The sequence below is a fragment of the Haliaeetus albicilla genome, chromosome 4 (genome assembly GCF_947461875.1).
Source record: "Haliaeetus albicilla chromosome 4, bHalAlb1.1, whole genome shotgun sequence".
Lineage (NCBI taxonomy): Eukaryota > Metazoa > Chordata > Aves > Accipitriformes > Accipitridae > Haliaeetus > Haliaeetus albicilla.
This window is the reverse complement of record NC_091486.1, coordinates 36,049,022-36,069,994: the sequence shown is the minus strand read 5'-3', so window position 1 is coordinate 36,069,994 and position 20,973 is coordinate 36,049,022. Positions and strand designations below refer to the sequence as shown.

Genomic DNA, 20,973 nt, shown 5'->3' with positions numbered 1-20,973 from the left:
TCTAAATATAGAACCTTACAGTGAATTGGATTGTGTCACTACAGTAAACCTGGTATTTACCCTCCTAGTTTGGGGGCAGTCTTCAGTTCTACATGGTTTATTATCTTCAAAGCTCAGGACCGACATCTTAAAATGATAAAATGAAATGTGCATTACAACAGTATAATAAAAGCATATGCATTAAGATGCACAAGATATTTGCCTTTCCTCTTCTTCAAGATGAAAGCTAAACAGGCCAAGTTTCTGGGTTTTAACTAGGCTTGACTAGATTCAGTGTAGACTTGGACTAAAGAGATAAGACGACTTTTCCCATTCACATAATTAATGTGGATTAAATTTAAGGGGCTATCTTTTCCTAGAGACCTTGACTCCCCCCGTGCTAGAACTCTGGCTTTACTCAGTATCTGTGGCTCAGAACTCAGTCATGTCATACTGTCCCACACAGGAAGAACATTAGAGTGCATCTGCCTTCACTTTCTAAAATACTCACCAGAATGAGAGAATGACACAGCTGCTAAGCCCAACAGCTGTAATTAGGCAGAACTTGTAAATTCTGCTCTCAGCTCCAGAAAGTGCATACTGTTTAACTGTTAAAGCATTTGAAATTAGGAGCCAAGTTTCTGGATGCATTATGCTCTCTTACACCCATACCCAGTTCCCTATAACTACAATACTCCAATGCGTATGCTAATCTGCCCATGGGATCCTCACTTAACCTCCAAACTAGAACTAAATCAGCAATTATGAAAAGCACATAACTTGGCCTACAGCAGGGTAATCGCATCTAGCCCTCCGGAATACACCTGTCACTCTTGCAGTTGTTTTAAGTGGGACTGTTTAGAAATCAATTACAAGCATACCAGAGATTGTTTCAATAGTGTAAACAGCAGCCAAAAATACGCAGCTGTGCAAGAATTGTAACTACTATTCTAAAGCAGAAGACAGCATAAATCATGCCTTATTCCAGATGTTCAAATCGCTTCTGACCCTTTTCCTACAGACGTGAGGACATCATGTCCTCCGCCACTCAGCAAACTCACGAGTCGTCCAAGTCAGTGAATAGCTGAGGTTTTCACAAAGCATACCTATCCATTTCTTCTGCTCGGCCTTTTCTGCCCACTTCGGCAAGGGAGGTACGCGGTTTTCCCCTCAGACTGCCACACCCGCGCAATTCCAGACCCAGCCAGAGGGCTTTCCCTTGCAGCCAACCCGGCAGCCTGCGCAACCCTCGGTAGCTTCGGTTCAGCGGCCACCCCCCGGGGACCAGAAGAGACCCGTGTGCTCGGGTGACTTCGAGCGGAGGAGGGGTGCCGCGCACCTGCAGGCGCCCGCCGGCCGACACCAGCGGAGCCGAGCGCATTCCTGCTCCAGTGCTCCCTCCGTCCCTCCAGCGTGGGAAGGGGGGAGGGCGACCGAGGCCAGGGGAGGGCGAGGGGAAGTTTCTGCGGGAGGGCTGGACTCGGCGGACGGCCGGGCTCTCCCCCGCGGGCGGCGGTAGCACCGCCCCGGGCCGCCTCCCAGCGGAACGCCCGGCCCGGCCGTTAACGGGCGGCGGAGCGCCCTCAAGCGCCGCGAGGGCGCACGCGCAGGAGCCAACCAACCAGCGCAGGAGCCAACCAACCAGCGCCAGCGCCGGCGCGAGGCCGCCCCAGCCGCCATGCCGGCGGCGGGCGGAACCGAGCGAGGAGCCCGCGCACCATAGAGTCGCGGTGGAGGGTGGGGCGAGAGCGGCCGCCCTCGCCGGGGGCGGGGGTGAAAGGTCGGGGGTTCCGCCGAGGGAAGATGGTGGCGCCGGCGACGCTCCGCGTGGTGCGGTGCGGCGGCAGCACTCTCCACGGTGCCAGAGCCGTCTTCTCCGCCGACTCCAAGCAAGTGGGGGCCGGGCTCGGGGCCTTCCAGCCTTGAGGGGGGGCTCCTGAGCTGGCGTCGCCGCGGCCTGCCGCTCGGCCCCCCCCCCCCCCCTCCCGCGGGCGGCGGGGTGACGGCTTTCCTCCCCCTCCAGGTACCTGCTATGCGCCGCCGGCGACTTCGTGAAGATGTACAGCGTGGCCACCGAGGAGACACTGCGGGTGATGGGGGGCCACGCCGACCTGGTGACGGGCGTCCAGCTGAACCCCCACAACCACATGCAGGTTTGGGAGGGGGGGAGGAGGTCTGGCAGTAGGGGGTGCTTCTGCCCCCCTCGGCCGGGTTTACGTGCCTCTGCGGGGGCTGTCCCGGGTGCTGGGGGGGTTGGCTGGAAATTGAGAACGAGCTGGAAGCGAATATAGCACGGTTGAGCTCACCTTTCTCCAAAATCTGCCTGGGAAGGTAAACGTTATGCCTGTTTTCCACAAATAAAAACGTGAAGCGTCGCGTGGATTACACTCGTTGAATGGGACGACAGCAAAATGGAAATAGCAGCAAAAATTCCATTTTTTGGATGATTCGAGAGGGAAGAGGAGCACGTGGGAAAATTGACAACACTCGCTGTGATTGCTGTTTCCCCCCTCTAGCTGCTGATACAGAAGTAGATTTGACTAAACCCCTTTAATTTGCCTGGTGGCTCTCTGCCTACCAGCAGCCTGCCTTCCCTGTTTGCTGCTGTTCCTGCTCTGGCTCTCAGTTTGCTTGGGTTTTTTTGGTTTCCATATATAAACAAGAATTATTTGTCCAGATGGACTGTATCTGCATATTATCCATGCAAAATCTGATGCAAATGTTAATAGGTGTTCACATAATGGGTATCTGTGCATACTCAGTTAGTCTCAAGCGATTAAAAACAAATACCTGTTGTTTCTTTCACACTTTATGAAAATGTATATTGCAAACTAGAATAGTAGTGTTCTATTTGCATTGCACTTTATTTGAAGGCCGCAGAAAGCTGGGCTGTGTCCTGTATTTCTGATGATTCAGCCGCTCAGAATTGCAGTTCTATTCATCAGTCCTTCAACTTTTAAGCTGTGATTTTATGTAAAAGCTGGCTTTGATATATTACGTTAACTTTTTTCTATTTTTTTCTTCAGCTCTATTCTTCCTCTCTGGATGGCAGCATTAAGCTGTGGGACTTCATGGATGGGATTCCCATTAAAGTATGTTGAGTTATTCCTGTTGAGTACATGTCAAAATTATTCTTGATCCATTGGTAGTAGAATAAGGATTTCTGCAGCTGTTACTACAAATGGGCACAAATCAGTCTTGAGATATGTTGGTCTGCCATTAACACAGCCTGAAAACCATCTATTTTTGGCAGTAATAGAATGTGGCAGTTGATGTGTGTGTCGCTGCAGAAATTCATGATGATGCAGAATCTTTTGAGGAAAAAGATGGGATATGAACTGACATACTAACTTTGCTACTTGCTGCAGTTCAGAGTCCAGTGTAGCTCTTAAGCAGTGCGCTGCAGTTTGTGATATGCCAATAGGAATTGATATGATGGCTTGAAAACGTGGGCTGCTAACTGTCCTGTTGCTCCCATTTTCTGCTAAATAGAGGCAGAGGGGTAAGATACTTCCAGGTTTTTCAGTAAATCTGATCTCTTACACTTTATTAGTACTGTTTTAACATTTGTATTAGTCCTTAATAGAATAAAGGTCTTTTTGTATTTGTGTTAGAATTTTAATTAATACACCAAGGTTTCTTTAAAGCAGGTCTGTTTTCTTTATTATAAAAACTTAGCATTATTCACTGTTGAAAACCATACGCACGAGTGTAGTAGTTGTTGACCTCCTTCCCTTATTTTTTTCTTCAGACTTTCACTGTAGGATCCAAACTTCTGGCACTGTACGCGCTTGCTAGTTCTGAGGACTCAGTGTTTGTTGTAATTCCAAAGAGTGGTGAAAGAGGTACAGTATGATTAGCATCATCCTTCTCATCTAAGTCATTCTATGTCTAAGCTACTGTCACATCGGTGAGTGGTATGCTGCAAGAGCATGCTTTAATATATTACTTTTTTAAATATTTCTTAAATCCTGTGACAGATTGTGGTGGGTTGACCTGGAGGGATGCCAGGTGCCCACCAAAGCCATTCTATCACTCCCCCTCCTCAGCTGGGTAGGGGAGAGAAAATATAACAAAGGGCTTGTGGGTCGAGATAAGGACAGGAGAGATCAACTCACCAATTACTGTCACAGGCAAAACAGACTCAGCTTGGGGAAAATTAACTCGATTTATTACAAATCAACCAGAGAAGGGTAATGAGAAATAAAACCAAATCTCAGGACACCTTCCCTCCACCCCTCTCTTCTTCCCAGGCACAACTTCACTCCCGGATTCTCTACCAACTCCCCCCAGCAGCACAGGGGGACAGGGAATGGGGTTTATGGTCAGTTCATCACATGTTATTTTCTGCCGCTTCATCCTCTTCAGGGGCAGGACTCATCACACTCTTCCCCTGCTCCAGCATGGGGTCCCTCCCACGGGAGACAGTCCTCCACAAACTTCTCCAACTTGGGTCCTTCCCACGGGCTGCAGTTCTTCACGAACTGCTCCAGCATGGGTCCCTTCCACAGCATGCAGTCCTCCAGGAGCACACTGCTCCAGCGCGGGCTTCCCACGGGGTCACAATCCTGGCAGAAAACCTGCTCCGTGGGCTCCTCTCTCCACAGATCCGCAGGTCCTGGCAGGAGCCTGCTCCAGTGCGGGATTCCCACAGGGTCACAGCCTCCTTCGGGCACCCACCTGCTCCAGCGTGGGGTCCTCCGTGGGCTGCAGGTGGATATCTGCTCCACCGTGGACCTCCATGGGCTGCAGGGGGACAGCCTGCCTCACCATGGTCTTCACCATGGGCTGCAGGGGAATCTCTGCTCCAGCGCCTGGAGCATCTCCTCCCCCTCCTTCTTCACTGACCTGGGGTTCTGCAGGGTCGTTTCTCTTACATGTTCTCACTCTCTCTCCAGCTGCTGTTTCTGTCCATCCCAGCAACTTTTTTCCTTCCTAAAAATGTTATCACAGAGGTGCTACCACTATCGCTGCTTGGCTCGGCCTTGGCCGGCGGCGGGTCCATCTTAGAGCCGGCTGGTATTGGCTCTGTCAGACACAGGGGAAGCTTCCAGCAGCTTCTTACAGAAGCCACCCATGTAATCCCCCCCCCCTACCCCCCCACTACTAAAACCTTGCCACACAAACCCAATACACAGATATCTGCAGTCTTGCATTTTGTACTTTTTTCTGTTTTCATTCTATGACATCTATTTTTTTAATATTTGTCTAGAAGATTGCCTGTCTTCACTTTTGAAGCATATACTGCATGTATCTGATGCTGTAGATGCAGTAAATCTTTAAGCAGTGCTTACCGTGATACAGGGTATGCTACAGTACTTGACACTACTCTTCCACCTTAAGCAGTGTTAACATGAGTAGACTTGTCCTGTTTAACAGTATGCTTAGATATTTTTTCCCTAGAATTTTGTCTGAAATAAATAAAAATACAGCTTGACCTTACTCTTAACTATATTGCTACGAATGTCACTTTGGAGCAAGAGCAAATGTTGTGCAACTTTGCTTGGTTTCTGCTTACAGTTGCACTGGTATCCACTACCTAGTCCTCAATCTTCAATGCTGTTGTTTGAATCAAAATATTTGAAACAGTTATTTTTTGAAAGGTATTACAAACTTTTTCAAACTTATAAAAAATTTTGGAAGGTACTAACATGTTACTTTTAAGGTAGAAGGGTTGCAGATCCTCTTTGTAAGGGATGTACATAAACTTGTTCATAAAAGCCTTCTGAACAGATTTTTTCTTTGGTCAGATACATTCCAGCTGGTCTCAGTTAAGCTGACAAAAGCAGCAGGCCAAGATTTGGAAGCCAAGGAATTGTCAGTGGTTTTGGATGGTGTGGATGCGTCACCGAAGCGTCTTGCGTTTGGAAGAGAAGTATATTCACTTTTGGGGTTTTTTATTTCTGTGGGTGTTGGTTGGTTGGTTTTTTTTTTTCCTCTCAGATGAGCTATATGCTGTTTATGCTTTTATACAAGCACAGCAGCACTGAAACAAAACTGAAGTTAAATGAATCTGTGTAAGACCTATGCTTTCTTTTATTAAAAAAAACCACAACAGTTATAATACGAAAATATTTACTTAACATCAGCTTATATGTTATTTCCAATTTTAAGTACTTTGTTGTGAAACTTTTTTTACATTCATGTGTAAGGACATAATGTGTATGTCCTAAGTTGTTGTTTTACTATAACAGGGTGAATATGTGGCATCAGTGAAAGAGGTTAATCTCCAAGTGTTTTTTTTTAAACGGAAACAGTTGAACAGGTAAGACCGAAAATGTCAGGTATTGATTCAGTCCAATAAATCATAAATGTTTGTTAACTGGTGATGTTTGCACATGTTATTTTATATTTGTCAGCAACCATTTGGTATGTAGTCACTATATAAGAAGCTTCCAGTAGAGGCAGACAGTGAGGTACTGCACTGGCATTAGTAGCTTATCTTTTCAGCTCAGGCATGTATTTTTTTCAGGTAAATGCTTAGGCTGATGCTGGACTGAAACAAGTGACAGTTTGGTCAGGGCCAAAACAGGGACAGGAGGGGAAGAAGAAAGAGAGAGAAAGAAGGAAAAATCTTTCAACTTGGTTGAAGGCAAAGAACTAGTGAAATAAAAAGAAATAAGTCCATCACTACTCTTTGGAGAGTGAGTGTAATTTTGACAACTTGGAAATGTTTAACTTTACTAGTCAGAATTGTTTTTATATGCATTTGCTGATCTTTTTGAAGCTTTGTTTAAAAAAAAAAATAAATAACCCCTGATCTAATTAAAGTTACTTTCTTAACTCTTGAAGGTTTTCTGTAAGTGCAATAAAGACAAAAAGCGGAAACAATCACTTCACTTGCATAGCATGCCATCCTACAGAGGATTGTATTGCAACTGGCCATGCTGATGGAAAGATTCGCCTCTGGTATGCACATTTTGATTCAACTGTGTACCCTATAAACTGATGTGACTATAGGAATTAAGTGAAACCTGAGCAAAGCAGTCTAATTTGTCCTTAGTGTTGCCATTTTCAGAAGTCATAATGAGGAAGGCCCTGGGAAGCTGCACTACTGACATTGACTTCAGGGTACAGCTTCAGTTTAATGTCAAATAGGAAAATGTTCCTGTTAAGCTATGCTCCACAAATCTAAACTGTATTTGAAAAGGGTAATGCAGGAGCAGCTGAAGTAACTCTTCATGGGCAAGTAGAGTCCTGGAGAGAGAGCACACCAGTGGAACTGCGTGGTTAAGAACAATATGCTTGCCAAGTTGCTCAGTATGTCTAAGATGCACGGTGTGCACCAGGAAGGCGCTGAAAACCTGCTAGTGTGGTTCTTTCCCTCACTTTGTATCAGTTGAGCATACCAGAAACTCTAGTCTGGAAATTAGAGGAGAGGATGGTATACTTGATTCAATTCAATATTTCCTTTCGTTTGCTCTGTTGTTGATGTTGTGCTTAAAGAACTACTCTGTTCCTCCCCACATAGGAGAAATTTCTACCACAAGAAAGACTACACATTTTCGACACTGCACTGGCATCATGATACTGTCATGGATCTAGCTTTTTCTATGGAGGGTAAGTAAAAAACAGAAAAAACAGGGGAAAAAAAAGCCCAACAAACAATTAAACCTCTCGAAGTCGAAGAGCTGCAGCAGGGAGGGAAAAAATCAATAGAAGTTTGAGTTTGTCCACTTACTAACAAATTAATTTCTAGAATTTTAAATATTTCCAGGAAGGATCCAAAATAAAAATGGAAGCAGTTGTTATTTTTTTTTATATATTCTGTTTGGCATTCATAATGACAAATATCTACCTTCTGTGGTAGAATGTAAAATCTAACCCCTCCTCTTACCTCTTTTCCCCCACCTCCACTCTGCCTTCCCCTGCCCCTCTCATCAGTAATACTGATGAGTTCTTACCAGAGTCTTACTTGCATCCAAATAAAACAAGCCAGTCTTGTCCAAGCTCAAACCTAGTTACAAAAATACAGTTAACTTTTATCTGAATTGTGTGATCTGAACTATTCTCCTTAGGATATTTTTTTACTGCAGAGTACTTCTGATGGAATACAGCAGAACTGTTCTACTTCTAACACAAATACTCAGCTGATTCAGAAAGTAATGGGATCTACTACTCCAAAGCATAGTTTAAATTTTACTATAGGCACAAATTCTTGTTACTTAATCCAAGTTTTTCTAGAAATTTTAACACGGGATAATGAGAAATGTATCTATTTGTGTTGCCCAGGCTAGATATGAAAAAAATTGCGTTGTATGTGGCAGTTTAAGAAAGGTTTTTGAGAAACCTATGTTTGTCTGTCATTGTAAACACCTATGCTGATGATATTTTTTTAAGCAAAACCTATAACTGCATTTTTATTACCGGAAAAGGAACCAGCTTGCTGAGTGGTGGAGTTGAGTCTGTTCTAGTTCTGTGGCACAATGAATCAGACTGTCAGAAGGATTTCCTTCCTCGTTTGGGATCTGCTATTGAGTACATCTCCATGTCATCTGATGGCGCGCTCTGTTGCACCTTGCATACAGACAACAGTAAGCCAAAACATATTTTAAGTATCATTTAATGCAAAACAGAATGCAAATCTGTATGAGCTTTATTTTGTTAATCTCAGACAAATTAACTAGGTACTACATAAAAGTTCAATATTGATCTGAAAGAACAGGTACTTGAAGTGATTTTTTGCTCTTTCATCAGTTCTGTGAATTTGCCTGGTGGCTGCTGTAACTTGGCTTTCCACCTTGATGTAGGGGTGTCATAAATTGAGAAAAGTATACATTTATAGGATTAAGTACAGTTGGTTATGGTCCCTTCCCCACCATGAGATGTTACATTGCAGAAGCCTTTTGCAAGACTTCATCTGCTTTTCCTTTCAGGAATTACAATAATCAACAGCAACTTAAGATTTTCCAAAAGTATTCAAGGGCTAATCAAAAGTAAGTGCAATAAAATTTATCTTCCCCTTAGAGGACAGAATGTGTCACTTCCCATCTTAGGTCATTTGTCATCTGATTTTTATTGCCAGGTACAGATGTCAAAACTGGTCTAGTGGTTGATCCTAGAACCAAAGCTTTGGTCCTGAATGGAGAGCCTGGCCACTTGCAGTTCTATTGTCTCCAAAGTGACCAACAGCTGTTCAGTGTAAGTTGGATGGGCTTGTACTAAAACTTTAATTTATTCAACCAAGTGAGTTATGCGTCAGAATTTATTTGAAGACTTAATATGGCAAACAGGAAAAAAAGCCAGCAGCTATACCATGGGACTGGATTTCAAGCTGAGATGTTTTCAGCTTTAGGGCAAACTTCTTGTACTTGTTAAGCATAGCTGAATGTTGATAGTTGAATAAATATCAAAACAGTGTGCTGCTTCTGTTAACATTATTGTGGAATGTACATATCCTAGTTATGCTTTCCCTGCCTTTTTTTTTATGCCTCAGCCCAGTCAGTTCTAATCTGTCCTTTCAGAACATTTTTTCCATGGTTTTATGAATGATATCTCCAAACCTACACTTGAATTTTGAAATTTAATTTTGGCCTTGTTGTTTTGCAGTTGGATATTGTGCAACGACAATACATTCATCAGGCAGGTTTAAACCAAGCTGACTTGGTAAAAGTTGCGTTTAGTGCACAAGGCAAGTGGTTAGCAACAGTAGAAGAGAGAGAAGAAGTAACTGACCCAGAGTTACAATTGAAGCTGTGGTTCTTTGATGAAGAAACACAAAGGTAACAATAATAGAGCTGGCCTTCTAGGTGTCAAAATCAAAAGTATTACACAGTTATTTACACAGGCTTTGTTTTGCGAAGGCAGAGTTTTTCCAGACCAACTAATAAAATCCTAGGGAAGACCCTAGGGAGAGTTTACCATGCATGCTACACACGTCTGAAACAATGCACAGAGCTGACATAAATACAGATTGGAAATAATTGCTCTGAATCTAATTTACTTATATTGATCAGACAGGCAATTTTAACCATAGGACTTAAATTCACATATTTACTTGGTATTAAAAATCATGGACTTGACAGAATGGTTCTATAGCTTGTTCAGTTTTCCCACCTTTGTCTAATCCATCATTAATTGACTAGTTCTTCTAGGGTACAGAAGATTATGACTTTATTGTTGATTATTTTTTTTTTTTTAGTCAACATATGCATCTGGTTTATATACTTCCCTGATTATTTACAAAAAAATTTTTTTTTTTTTTTTTTTTACTATATAGTAGTTATGTGACGGATTTTCTAAGTACTGGAAAGACTGCCCAGAGTTCAGGCTGAATATCTGAGAGTGATGCTTGCTTAGTGATAATCCTTTCTCGGTGCTGGGCTACAATGTCTCTTGCTGTATGGAAGTGATGAGGGAAATCTGATCTGTAAATGCAATACTATTTAGCTATCTAATTAGACAGATGTTTCTTTGATTCTCCTTCTCCCTGCCCCTTCCAGAATCATCTTAAATGTAAATCTTCCCCAAGTTCCAAATGAAATAAAACAGCAAGCTTCTGTTTTCTTTTCTTATAGCTTTAAGCTGAACACTAGAATAAATATGCCCCATGAGGACCACATAACAGACATGTGCTTTCGTGAGATGGATGAATTGGAAGATGACTCTCTGATACTGGTAACAGCTGGCAGAGACTGTGTTTTTAAAGTCTGGGTGATGGTAGAAGACACTGATCCAGAAGGTACGTACGGTCAAAACATAACTTACTCTTACTTGCCACCTAGTAACATGCTATAGAAATTCTGATCCTAACTTCATTCTTTCAGAACTAGGCCCTCAAGGCCCATGCATTTCTCTATTTCTGCTGTTGCATGGAGTACTGTGTTCCCCTGAGCATCCTCTGTGATGGATTTCTCTCATAGTTTTGCAGTATTATGGACTGATACAGAGGTTCCTGAAATAGCAAAGACCTTGCTGAGCCTGCTGCAGAAGGGAATGGCAGCTTGTGTTGATTGTTTAAAGGATTATTTCTGGTAATGATTTTTCCATGCTAGGAAAATGGATTTTTGTTATTCCTCTGGGCAGTCTTTTTATTTGAGACTTCTGGTCAAGGGAGCAGGATGCAGGAATGTGTCATTCTGTTTTAGTTGACTTAGTGTAAAATGATAGCATTTTGCCATTCTGCAGCTCCACCCCTTCAGAGTTCATTTTTTTTACATCCTTCCTTCCCATTAGATATTTGAACGTCCTAGAATGGATATTTAGGATCCACTTCCAAGATACTCAAGTAACCAAATTTCATCTCTTGGAATGCATGCTGATGTTCACTTGTTTGAAACAGAACATCTGAGGGATGTGTATTACCCTATATGCCTTTGGATGTGAAATACAAAAGGTTTCCTGCTTCTTAATTTCCTTTTACTTAAATGTTATTACAGTGCCAGGCACGCTTAAGTGAGCTGGAACTTTCTTGCCACTTGGGTGTCTTATCTTTTCGTGTTCCCAGATAGATGTGGTAGTGGTCTTGCTGAACTGCTTGCAGTTTGATTTGTGTTTTTGTGGGCAGGTGAGAACATGTTCAAAAGTACTTTTGAACTACTAAGGTTTTCATTTGGCAAACTTACTTTTCTCTTTCAAAGCTGTTTGCTCCGCAACAGTGGCTGCTCGTGAGAAGAAAAACAAAAGCTTGTATTCATCTACTAGGATTTATGCATATATTTACTTAATAGCAGCTCCTTCAGTGGTATCTGAAAGAGTGGGGTTTTTTTTCTTTTTCTTTTTTGTTTGTAAATGATTCTGAGCCTGGATTATACCTTAACTTAAGCAGATACTTTTGATCTTCAGTACCCTGTGGGCTGGGGATGAAACCTAATGGGGTCTGTTTCCTTCAACAAGATAGTTTTGTATCTGCTGACTGGCCTCTTTGCAGGGGTGGGTGGCCCCTCTTGCAGGGGTGTATTTTTTGTTTGTTTTTTAAGTGACTATACAGAGTTCTGCTTCATGGCATGTGTAAAAGTACAAATTAGTGCTGACTTCTGTGGTGTATTTGCCCAGTGGAGGCAGCGTAAGAATGCTCAGGTAGAAAGATTCAGCTTCTGTGCAGCAAGTATTAATAAACTAATTAGTTCCTAAGTAGAATACACCCTGTCATGTGTTTATTTGCAGCAGATCTCTCACTGTGCCTCTAGATGGTGCCATGCAGTTTAAAGTAGTGAACTGTTTCTGGCTTTTTTTACAGGCAGGTCTTTTAATCATCAACTTGTAGCCATTATATAAAGGATATCTTAGCATAGGGTGAATTTATTTTCCTTTCTTTCCTCATCCTATTTGTATGTTTCAAAAACATGCTGTATGAATTTATTTATACTGGGAAATCTATGTTATGTGGTAAGTACATCACTTCGCTTCTGTTTATTTCATGGTAATTACCAACAATGGGAAAGGTATCCCAACTGAATGCACTGGCAGGATAAGCATGCTGATAGGTCACTTTGTGATCCTCAAACTTTATGTAAATGAACCATGAGCTTTGTTGGACTCAAATGCAACCCGTGTTCAAATTTTAGTAATGCTCATGTTCTTGCTACATTTTTAAAAGAACAGTATGTTTCAGAACACTAAATATTGAATCTACTTCAGTATCTTTCTTTTGTCTAACATCTGCTTATTCGAGAGCACAGTTAATGTAGTTGGCAAAGTAAACATGAATATTGTACCATGTCAATCTCAGGATTCACTGTTCAAATGCAAAACTGAGGACAAATGGAAAACCTACTAGATGTTTCTTGTACTAGAACAGGACAGAGTCTCTGTACTCTTAAAAAAAATGTAAGCCTTCTGAAACAAAACTGTCTTGCTCTTGAGCGTATTTTGCAGCCCTAATACTCAAATTCTTCTTTCTTCATGTATAGACTTGAATTAACTAGCTTGTTTATTCAATGCAGCACAGCAAAGTGTGAGCTGGAGCTGTGACTTTGTAGGCAGCTACCACAACTACCAAGCTACTAACTGCTGTTTCTCAGAAGATGGCTCTTTGCTTGCTGTTAGCTTTGAAGAAACTGTCACTGTATGGGATTCAGTTACTTGGGATCTTAAGTGTACGTTTTGCCATCCACCTGGAAAAATAAGGTATGTTTTTCATCTGTTTTTTTATGTCTTACTTGAACTTTCGAAACAGAAAGAATCAATTCATAATAGTCCAAGACCTTGTATATATTCACATTAACATTGAATTTAACAGTCTTGAGTTCATATATAGAAAAGACTCTAAAATGGCTTTTGGGTCGTTGGTAACTTACTGTTAAAAATAACAAGATCAGGCTTTGCAGTTTCATCTTCTTACCTGCTTATGACTCCTGTACCTCCATACACAAACATGTATCATTGGGCACACAGTAGTGTGTTAATAGCCTTTCTCTTTTTCCCATTAATCTAGGAGTGAATCGAAGTACTGAAAAAGTATAAATATAGGAAGTTTGTTCTTTATTCATGTACACATGCATACAAATAGAAATTATATCAATAAACCATAAAGGCATATTGACCTTATTAGCTGTATCATAAAATACGTATCTTGATCCCTTGGCAGACTATCCCAGCATGCTCCATTGTGTGCTGTCACGATAAAAGACATCCTGAAGGGCTAGATACTATTCCGTTGTGTAAGGATAATGTGGAATGGCATAGGTCGATCATAGAGATAAAAGATAGAGACTCAAAGAATAGGACAGTCTTAATAGTGAGTTTCTTGGATCGTGCAAATATAGAACAGTTTCTGATCCAGGTAACGTATCATTTTTCTTACAAAAATCTTGAAAAAATAGGGCAATAGGTGACCTTACTGGTTCATCTACTTAATCTATGTGCCAGATCTCTGTATCTAAACAATTGCTGAAACAGGAAGATGCTACAAACCTACCACAGCATTCTCTTTCAGTGCTAAGGTTTTTCTAACTGCTTCTCCAAGTCATTACTGCAGTAATGTTAGAGGTACTTCATAAACCTGCTTCCAGGAAACACCTAAAATGGAAAGCAGAATATTGCATGGTCACAATGTTTTAAAGACTCTTGACATAAAGAATCATAGAAAGATACAGAGATTTCTCACTTCCATGTGTTTGCGTGTATGTTTGTAAGCTTTTTCTTTTGTGTGATGAAGCCTGTTTTGTTTATACTGCTCTTCTAAGATTAGAAATTGAGAAACATGATTCTAAAACTGGTGTGCGGGAAGATTGTGGGAGGCGTGTAAGCCACATCTTTACTGTATCTGTGGAGAAAACTTCTCTTGACAGCTTGGTACAGCAGCAAGCTTTTCCCAGGCCAGCTGCTCCTTTTGTAGCCTTTACTATATGCTATATTAAAAGGAAATAAATTACTCTAGGACTATATTAAATGACTGTATTAATTGCATAACTTCAAAAGGCTATGTTTATAGAAATTCTATCCCTTATTAGCTTTTTTGAAAACTTTCTATAGCATTAGCAATCAAAAGGCTGTTCTATTATTCTCAAACAAGAGAATGAGAAATTAAGTGAAAACAAATCACACACTTTCTTCAATTGGAGCAGCCTGTAAAAAGAACTGCTTTTTTTACTACTCTAATTCTAGTGCTTAGAGCGATAGTAGGAATTCTTAAATATGGATTTTATTTTCTAGTCCCAATGTGAACACTTACTATTACTTATGGGTTTGTAACTTACTTGAGAGCATAAAATCACTCCTTGAAATCAGTATGTTGTAGGAACATATAATTCTTATAGATTTATGCATACTGTTAAATCTCCCAGACCTATCTGGTGGTTGCCTCTGAAGTTTCATACTACTAGAGGTGAAAGCAAAAAGCAAACTTCTGATTTAAGTATCAGAACTAAATCTTAACTGAATGTTTTTTGTGACTTACAAATCCTTGCTAAATAGAGAAACAAAGATGAAATCTGAAGGTCACTAACTTGTTTTGACTTTCTACTTCTGTAGGAACATCTGCTTTGGGAGACTAACATGTTCCAAGTACCTTATTGGTGCCACTGATTATGGCTTTCTGTGTTGCTGGAACCTGCTCAGTTGTGCATGTAAGATCAGCTTAAATATGTGCTAGAGTGGTAACATTTAACACTTGAATTTACTATGAAACCTTAAAATAATTCTAGTTTGATTCCAGATTGACCCACTACAAAATGTCTTGTGGAAGTGTAGTGATTTTCATACTTCAGTCAAGATGGTATCCTGTCCAGCGTGGATGTGCTTTGTGTGCATGTGCATAGTAAATTCTAAGTTAGATGATTGATAACACAATAATAGCTAGTATTTCCTACATTTGTGTAGAAGTTGATAGTATTTGTGTATTTTTATTCATCTGGGAATAAATGAAGTTGCATGCCTCTTCCAGAGGTTAAGGTCCTGTCTGTCATTCCCATTTGACCTTTTGTTTGGCAAAGTAGTTGGATAGAACTGAATGCCTTCTTTTTATGTCTCGCTGTTGCTGTGTTTGCTTTTCAGTGGAATGGAGTGCCCACCTCAACGTCTTAGTTCTGCAACCTGATCCCCTTTCAGAACATATTGCTGCTGTCTCATGGCTCTCAAAAGAGTCCAGCTGTAAGTACAAAGGCTTCTTTGACAAGTAATAGTCAGTAGAATTTAAAACTGTGAAAGCATAATTTAGAAAAAGTTTTCTTAGAATTCAGCCCCATAAAAGCCATAAGACAGATTTGAGTCTGTGTTTGCACCTGTGGAAAACTGAGGCATGTCTGACAGTAACAGCCAAGTAAAGCATGTTGGTTCCCATCTTTTCTTCCAACAGTTAGTTTCTGGTACAGGAAGTAGCACAGGATTAACCGTGCTCTCTGGGTGAGGGCTTTGAATGTTCTTGACCCTCTCCTGTAAATGCAAAACTGGTTAAACTGTACAGCTATGTTTTACAGCTTTGACTATAAATTCTGATTACTCTTCCTAGAGCTAATGTTCTACAGAAACATTAATTTCCAAGTATGTGCTCTGGATTGGAGTACTGTGAAAGGTACCTTCTATTATGCAGTAAGGTTATCCAATTATAATTCCTGCAAACTAGTCCTTAAAGGCAATCCTGTCCAGCCCTTACTGGCTGTTATACATAGGGCTTTGACAGCTGTCCAGGAAGGTAAGAATTTCATGATTTAAAGAGAATACATTCTTGGTTTTGCAGTGTTTGTGTTTAAACCAAACGAGCCACGGCCAATCTATATCCAGAGAAACCTTTGTAAAGAAAAGATCCAGCTTGCTGCCTTTGTTCCAAGAGACGAACCTGAAACAATTGGCTCAGAAAAATACCATTGGCTAAGAAGATCCCAACTGTTTTTTCTTACGGATACACAAGTAAGAAATAGTGATTGGCAGGTGGTTCCTGGGGAAAAAGTGGTTTCCTGAATGTGGATTGATACAAATTCAGAGTTCTGCTGTTGAGTGTAGGGGTTTCGTTTTGTGATTTCAAGGCGGTGTAAGCCATGCTTTGTTCTTTTATTAAGAGTTTTTAACTGCCGAAACAACTTCAGTTCAAAATTGATTATTTCCTGGTTTTCTACTGCTAATAGTTTCTGCTGCCTCATTAATACAAGAAACTGGATAATTTGGGAAAACTGCCTGTGCTGTTTAACTTAAACAACCACCTAGCAGCTGTATTATTGCTGATTATCCAAATGTTTCATATGATACTCAATTTTCCCTGTAATTTGTGGGTGGGTGGGGTTTTTGTTTGTTTTCCCAAAATGTCTATATAGAGCCTCTAGGTCCATTCCTGCTTCCTTTCAGTTTCTTTATAAAATAAAGAGGAAGAGATGTGTTTGCCTCTTCCATTAGACTGACAAAAGCTTCTGGGCCATTCAAAAGCTTCTGGGCCATTCAAAAGCTTCTGTAGGCAAGGTATGGAAATAGGGAAAGAAGTTTCACATACTATAACTCTGCTGCATCATTCTGTATTTTAGGAACTAATGACGCTTAGCACAAAGTCTCTAGAAGAAAGGCTTACACCGTCAAGCAAACAGGTACCTCTTATAGAAGTTTTGATAGAGATGTACAGAGCAGTTAAATTCTGTTGGTGTTCAGTTCATCAGACTCAAATTCCCTTCTGTCATGAAAATGCACACCAGATCCTTAGATGGAGTCATAGGCCCTTAGCTGAAGGGGCAGTAATCTATATTTGCTTATTTATTGACAGAATTGCTGTTTGTAAAAAGCTTTAAAAAAAAAAAGAAGTATTAGTAAGCTACTCTCTCCTTTTCTCGTTTCCCCTGAACAAAAAAATTATACTTTTCTAAAAGGATTCAGGTTACACAAATGAAGCAAAACCGCTGATATTTGAGTAAGCTCTTTCCTTATCTTGATTTCTTTAACACTTGGAACCTTGAGTGTGGCCTGAACTGCACTTTGATGAGAACGAACAATTGTCAGTCAATTATGACTTATCAGTGAGAAGGAATTTCAAAATTACATTCCAGTATGTACTTCTGTGGAGGAGTAGTCTGGGAAATTTGATTTTTTTTTAAATTCATGTTGAAGAAGTGTTTCATACCCACTGAACAGAATAAAATAGTAGCACTTGATTGATTTGGTTAGATAAAATATATCAAAGTAGAAGTTAGTATCTTTCTAATACAAAATCCAGTGGGAATGTGGTTATAAGCAATCAGTTTCTTTGGAGGGTGGGGGAATAACTTGGTACTCAGATTAAGGTATATTGATCTAGGAAAATGCCAGAAGGGAAGTTGACATGTTTTGCTTCCAGTTACATAATTAAATAACTCGGCAGATGATGCTGGGGTATAAATGATCTTTTAGTCATAAGTGGAATGTGAAAGCCATACTTAGTTTTTCTGGCACACACCGCAGCTTCCATATTTGGAAGTTAATTGGTACATCAACTAACTAAAATCTGGTGTTCTTGAATCCAGATCCAGATTCTGGAGAGTTTTACTACATCTCTGTAGGACTCTCAGGATGCCTGACAGAGAATGAGTACAAAGAGCCATATGGTTCAGTTGAGTTGAATTTGAGTGTAGAGTTTTGTCAGCTAGGTTGATTCTGAATTTTGGTAACTCAAAATAAGATAGAACTTAGATTTGTGACACTAAAATTCTACTTAAAACTTTCACCTTTTTAAAGCTGGCAGTAGAAGAAAGTCTTCCTGTGACCCCATTTAGCTTGCTATTGGGAAAGCACAGACGTCAGCAATCACATGAGGATATAGACCTTGGAAAACTAGTTCATAATAAGCACAAGCAAGATTCACCTGCTGTCAAAGAGGTAGGACTAACTACAGTAAAGTGTACAAACAAAACCATGACAAACAAAAGCTTTCGTAAAGCTTCTGTTTTATCTTTTCAGCTTTTGCACACTCCAGCACATGTTTTGCCATCTGCTTCCTTCCTCTGTCCTATATTTATTAATTCACTGCTCATCTCCAAAGAGAACAAAAGGTAAGAAAAATTGAAGAACTCTTCTTAGTTATTATTTTCAATTATGTACATCTTTGAAATGTAAAAGCAGTTTTCTAACACTCTTCATTCTTCTATTGATGTAAGTTAGTAGAACACTATTTATTGTGGCAAGTTTTTGGTTTGGGTTTTTGATTTTGTTTGTTTTTGTTTTTTTTTTAACAACTCAGTTTTGGGGAGATATGCAGACTGGCTGTTTAGCCTGTGGGCTCTTTTTGCTGTTGTTTGGCATAATGGGCTCATACACAAAATGTTACCTTTGGTACTCAGTGTTCTTTATGAATTTAGCTTTATTTCAGGGATTTAATGTTTTTAGTGGTATGTTTGGATAAATGTCAGGTTCTCAACTTTATTTGATATTATGATGACTTCCTGCACAATTCTTGGTTTCAGTTTCTAGATACACCAAGAAGTTAGTCCTTAGGTTTAAACTTAACAGTTTGTTTAGAACTCAAATTTTATTCCTAAATAAGCTATGAAATACAAGTGTATACTGTGAAGACAATTAGTTAGCTGAGCTTGTCTTACAATGCATTAATCCCAATTTATTAATAGAGTAGTTTGATAGGTACTTAAAATGTATTGTAGCTTGCTCCTCTGAGATTGATGTATGCTGCTAGAAAATGAATGCAGGCACAGGGGTTATGACTGTAGTCTTGTATTAAGATTAATATCTTGTCCCTTACACTGAAGCCAATTAAATGCTTGCATTTTTTGTGCAATCTGTTCTTTAAAGTGTTTAATGAAACTCTGCCAAGCCAGAGTGAAAATGTGTCATTGGTATCTATCGGCTCCGTTCTGAACTTGCAAGCCCAGTGAGAGGATGGTTTACACTGCCAGTGTTTACGCAGAAAAAAACACCAGTTTGAGTAGTTTTTGCATGTGCATTATATTCTGCCATAACAGCAGTATAATCAGTTCTGCTGTGTTGTGTTGACCAGTATTGCTAGCTTTCTTACTGGATGGCACAGGTAAAAGTCTTTTTGCCACATCAACAAAACACTGGCAAAAATCTAAACAAGAAATATATGGAAACTTGCATGTGGTTTCAGTACTGAAGAATTTGGGAGTTCAGTGGCCTGTGTAAATATTTGCACATGTAGAGCTTGTACTTTGACACTGGTAATTAGTATGACTGCACATTTAAAGTTACATATAAGGGCTGTAGGATTGGGCTCTTGAAGAATGAGAAGAATATATCACTCTATAGATTGATTTTCTATTAATGCTAAATAATTTTATTTTCCTTGGTAGTATAATATTAATGTATTATACATGTTTTACCATTTACATTTTGTTGAGTGATAGTTTGTATTAGAACAGATGATTTTTAGGAGATCAGTACCATTCTGCCATGCAGGTCATTGCTAATGAAATCCGAAATATCTATACAACAGACATTTAAATTAATACTATTAATTACGACACTGTAAATGGTAACTGTTCGATCTAATTCTTTGGAAGTGTGCTTTCTACTTCAGCACAAGTTTAACTCGAAGTCAGAAGGGAGTAGCCACTTTAAGCACCTCCCTATGTTTAAAAAAACCAACAACAAAACAAACTTTTCATCTTTTCTAGTAACACTCTAGGTATTGTAGAAATTTTTAAGACCAAGTGACCTTTTTCAGATTTGAAAGAGAAGAATGGCTGTCTTGAATATTGTCTCATCTACCACAGTATCCAATGTTGCTAATTCTGTGGGAGTGAGAGATTATAGCTTCTTACATAATGCTGATCTGCCTGTTTTAACATTATATATTGTATTTGGAGAAAGAAAAACATTTTGTCTAAGTTCACTTAAAACACAGGACAGCTGTTTGAAAAATGGCTTGTAATTGAGATGGCAAGTGAAGTGTAGTAGTTTGTAAGTAGCCTGAGATTAAAAAAAGAAATAAAATACAATGTTTGTTTAGTTATTTGCATGATAACTTGCCTCTTTCCTATAGTATGTAATACTATAGTATGTGACAGTGCCCATTAATTTCATTAATTGAGTTGTTCCTAATCATCTTCGTCTCACAGTGCTGAAGAAGTTGCTGATGAAGTAGAAATGGAAAGTGAAAAAACAGAGGATGATTCAGATGAGGAAAGAGGTGTTACTGAAATGGAACAAGAAGATACAAGTGCTATGGAATTATTAGGAGAGATGACATGTAAACTGTCTAAATCCCAGGAAAAAGAGTTACGAAAAATAAGAAAAATGGACTACAGTTGGATATCAGCTTTCTAAACAGACATCTTATGGTTTTTATACTGTAAGCTGAAGCTTTGTGTATTAAATATTCTTCAAAAAAGTCCTTAGAGTCCTTTGGCCATAAATTTTAGCAGCCTCTTATTTCTCTGAGAAAGGAGAACTGGGGTGAGGGATTAAAGTTTTGAAAAGCTGGTTCTGCTCCTAGTTTATTACTGATTCTCTGTGACCTTAGAAAACGTTTAACCTGTGGGATTTATTTTCCCATTGCAAGTGTATTTAAAAGGGTAATAGCAAACCTGAGTTCATTATCTGACTTGTGATCAGTTAGAAAAGTGACAGGTAAGCTGCTGAAAATCTCCCCCATGGAGGCTGGTCTGCTGCTGCCAAAGCAACAGCAGC

The 20,973-nt window shown here is 40.0% G+C and overlaps 1 protein-coding gene across 2 annotated transcripts; it reads left to right on the top strand.

Moving 5' to 3' along the window:
• Positions 1 to 1,719: 1,719 nt before the first annotated feature.
• Positions 1,720 to 20,677, top strand: WDR75 (WD repeat domain 75). Of its 2 annotated transcripts, none has more exons than XM_069781906.1 (21): positions 1,720 to 1,868; positions 2,003 to 2,132; positions 3,006 to 3,071; positions 3,731 to 3,824; positions 5,730 to 5,854; positions 6,174 to 6,244; positions 6,772 to 6,888; positions 7,451 to 7,539; positions 8,355 to 8,513; positions 8,856 to 8,915; positions 9,005 to 9,120; positions 9,529 to 9,701; positions 10,497 to 10,660; positions 12,864 to 13,047; positions 14,893 to 14,987; positions 15,415 to 15,510; positions 16,097 to 16,266; positions 16,872 to 16,931; positions 18,049 to 18,189; positions 18,271 to 18,362; positions 20,403 to 20,677. In XM_069781906.1, the coding sequence occupies exons 1-21, from the start codon at positions 1,783 to 1,785 to the stop codon at positions 20,608 to 20,610; spliced, it is 2,496 nt and encodes an 831-aa protein (XP_069638007.1). In that variant the 5' UTR covers positions 1,720 to 1,782; the 3' UTR covers positions 20,611 to 20,677. The 2 variants fall into 2 exon arrangements, with proteins under 2 accessions (XP_069638007.1, XP_069638008.1); XM_069781907.1 differs by having other exon boundaries at positions 1,853 to 1,872.
• The last annotated feature ends 296 nt before the right edge of the window (positions 20,678 to 20,973 follow it).